Consider the following 1504-nt stretch of genomic DNA (forward strand, 5'->3'; position numbering starts at 1 on the left):
TATGATGGAGCCTCACTGTGGGAGCCTGTGATGGTCTGTGATGGAGCCTCACTGTGGGGGCCTGTGATGGTCTGTGATGGAGCCTCACTGTGGGGGCCTGTGATGGAGCCTGTGATGGTCTGTGATGGAGCCTCACTGTGGGGGCCTGTGATGGAGCCTGTGATGGTCTGTGATGGAACCTCACTGTGGGAGCCTGTGATGGTCTGTGATGGAGCCTCACTGTAGGAAGCCTCGATCATACACCAGAAGAGGGAACTTGAAAATCACTGTGCTTTCATCACCCAGTGTACGCGGGACATTTTTGCCTCTGCTTCCTCTCGCGCCTGTAGACTTCTATAATGGAAACCATAGTGTAGCGTAGTCACGCATGCTGCTTGTTTTCCTGTGGTTTGTCTAGAGCCTTTGGATGAGCAATATGTGTTCATTACTGATTTGTATCTTTTCAGTATCTTGCCCCTACATCTTACTACTTTTTGTTTATTGCTAGCTTGTTAAAATTCTAAGTACTTCCAGGTGTTTTTTAGGAGTCTGCATTACACAGACTACCTCATAGGATCCTGGCCTTTGTCAGACTGTGAGCTGTTGCTTCTCCCTGGTGGGGAAAGTGTGCTTCTCCATCCCATGGTCACGGTGAGCTGTGAGCGGCATCTCACCCTGTCCTGGTCATCCAAAGCAGACCTCATCTTTTCAGGCTGTACGGTGTACAAAAACATAAAACAAACCCTGGAATCACTGAGATGTAGCAGATTCTGTCCTTCTCTGTGGGCTCTATTGTATTTTCCTTTATACGGTGTCATTTTTCTTTCCTAGATGAAAATAAACCCATTTGGATGCATGCTGAAGAGAGAGAAGAATGCAAAGTAAGACTATATTATTTTGAGAGATTTTCAAAATTGGACAAATTGTATTAAAAATAATTACTTATTTGAAATTCTTTGTTTTAATTTAGGGCAAGCAGAAGGACGGGACATCTTTCGGCGAGTATGGTGGTTGGTACAAAGCCTGCAAAGTTGACAGGTGCGTCTGTTTACCTGGAGGACAGAAGGCAGTGGCCGGTCATGTGCTCTACAGAGCGGCTGGCAGGGACAACTGCATGGAGCTCCTGTGGTGTCACAGTCGCACGGGCCTGTGTCTGCCCCTTTGAAATCATTAACATACGAGAACTCCCAAACTTCAATCAGAAATCCCACTAACTTTGTAAATGAGAGGTCATTTATCTGTACATTACCCACCATAATAGGATGAGTTCCATCATTAAAATTATTTTGTCCAACCATAAGTGCTGCAGCCTCCACCAGACTGAGTCCAGCACAACTAGATGGTGCCCGGCTACCACCACTGACTGCTCTGACAGGGGTCACAATAGAGGGTTCTGGACAGAGTTGGAAAAATGTAGAACAAAATTCTAACTCACAAAAAAACACCAGACTTACTGGTCTGACAGAGACTGGAGAAACCCTGAGAGTATGGCCCCTGGACACCCTTTTAGCTCAGTAATGAAGTC

At 46.1% G+C, this 1504-nt stretch overlaps 1 protein-coding gene across 4 annotated transcripts in view; it reads left to right on the forward strand.

Annotated features, from left to right (window-relative positions):
* KLC1 (kinesin light chain 1) overlaps positions 1–1504 on the forward strand; it is a 63082-nt gene that overhangs the window by 48688 nt on the left and 12890 nt on the right. For all 4 annotated transcript variants that reach the window (XM_023731817.1, XM_004376747.2, XM_023731818.1 and 1 more), the window contains exons 10-11: positions 811–860; positions 950–1017. In XM_023731817.1, the coding sequence (XP_023587585.1) occupies positions 811–860; positions 950–1017 (118 nt within the window). The remainder of the gene's footprint in view (positions 1–810; positions 861–949; positions 1018–1504) is intronic.

The sequence above is a fragment of the Trichechus manatus genome, unplaced genomic scaffold, assembly GCF_000243295.1.
Source record: "Trichechus manatus latirostris isolate Lorelei unplaced genomic scaffold, TriManLat1.0 scaffold00045, whole genome shotgun sequence".
Lineage (NCBI taxonomy): Eukaryota > Metazoa > Chordata > Mammalia > Sirenia > Trichechidae > Trichechus > Trichechus manatus.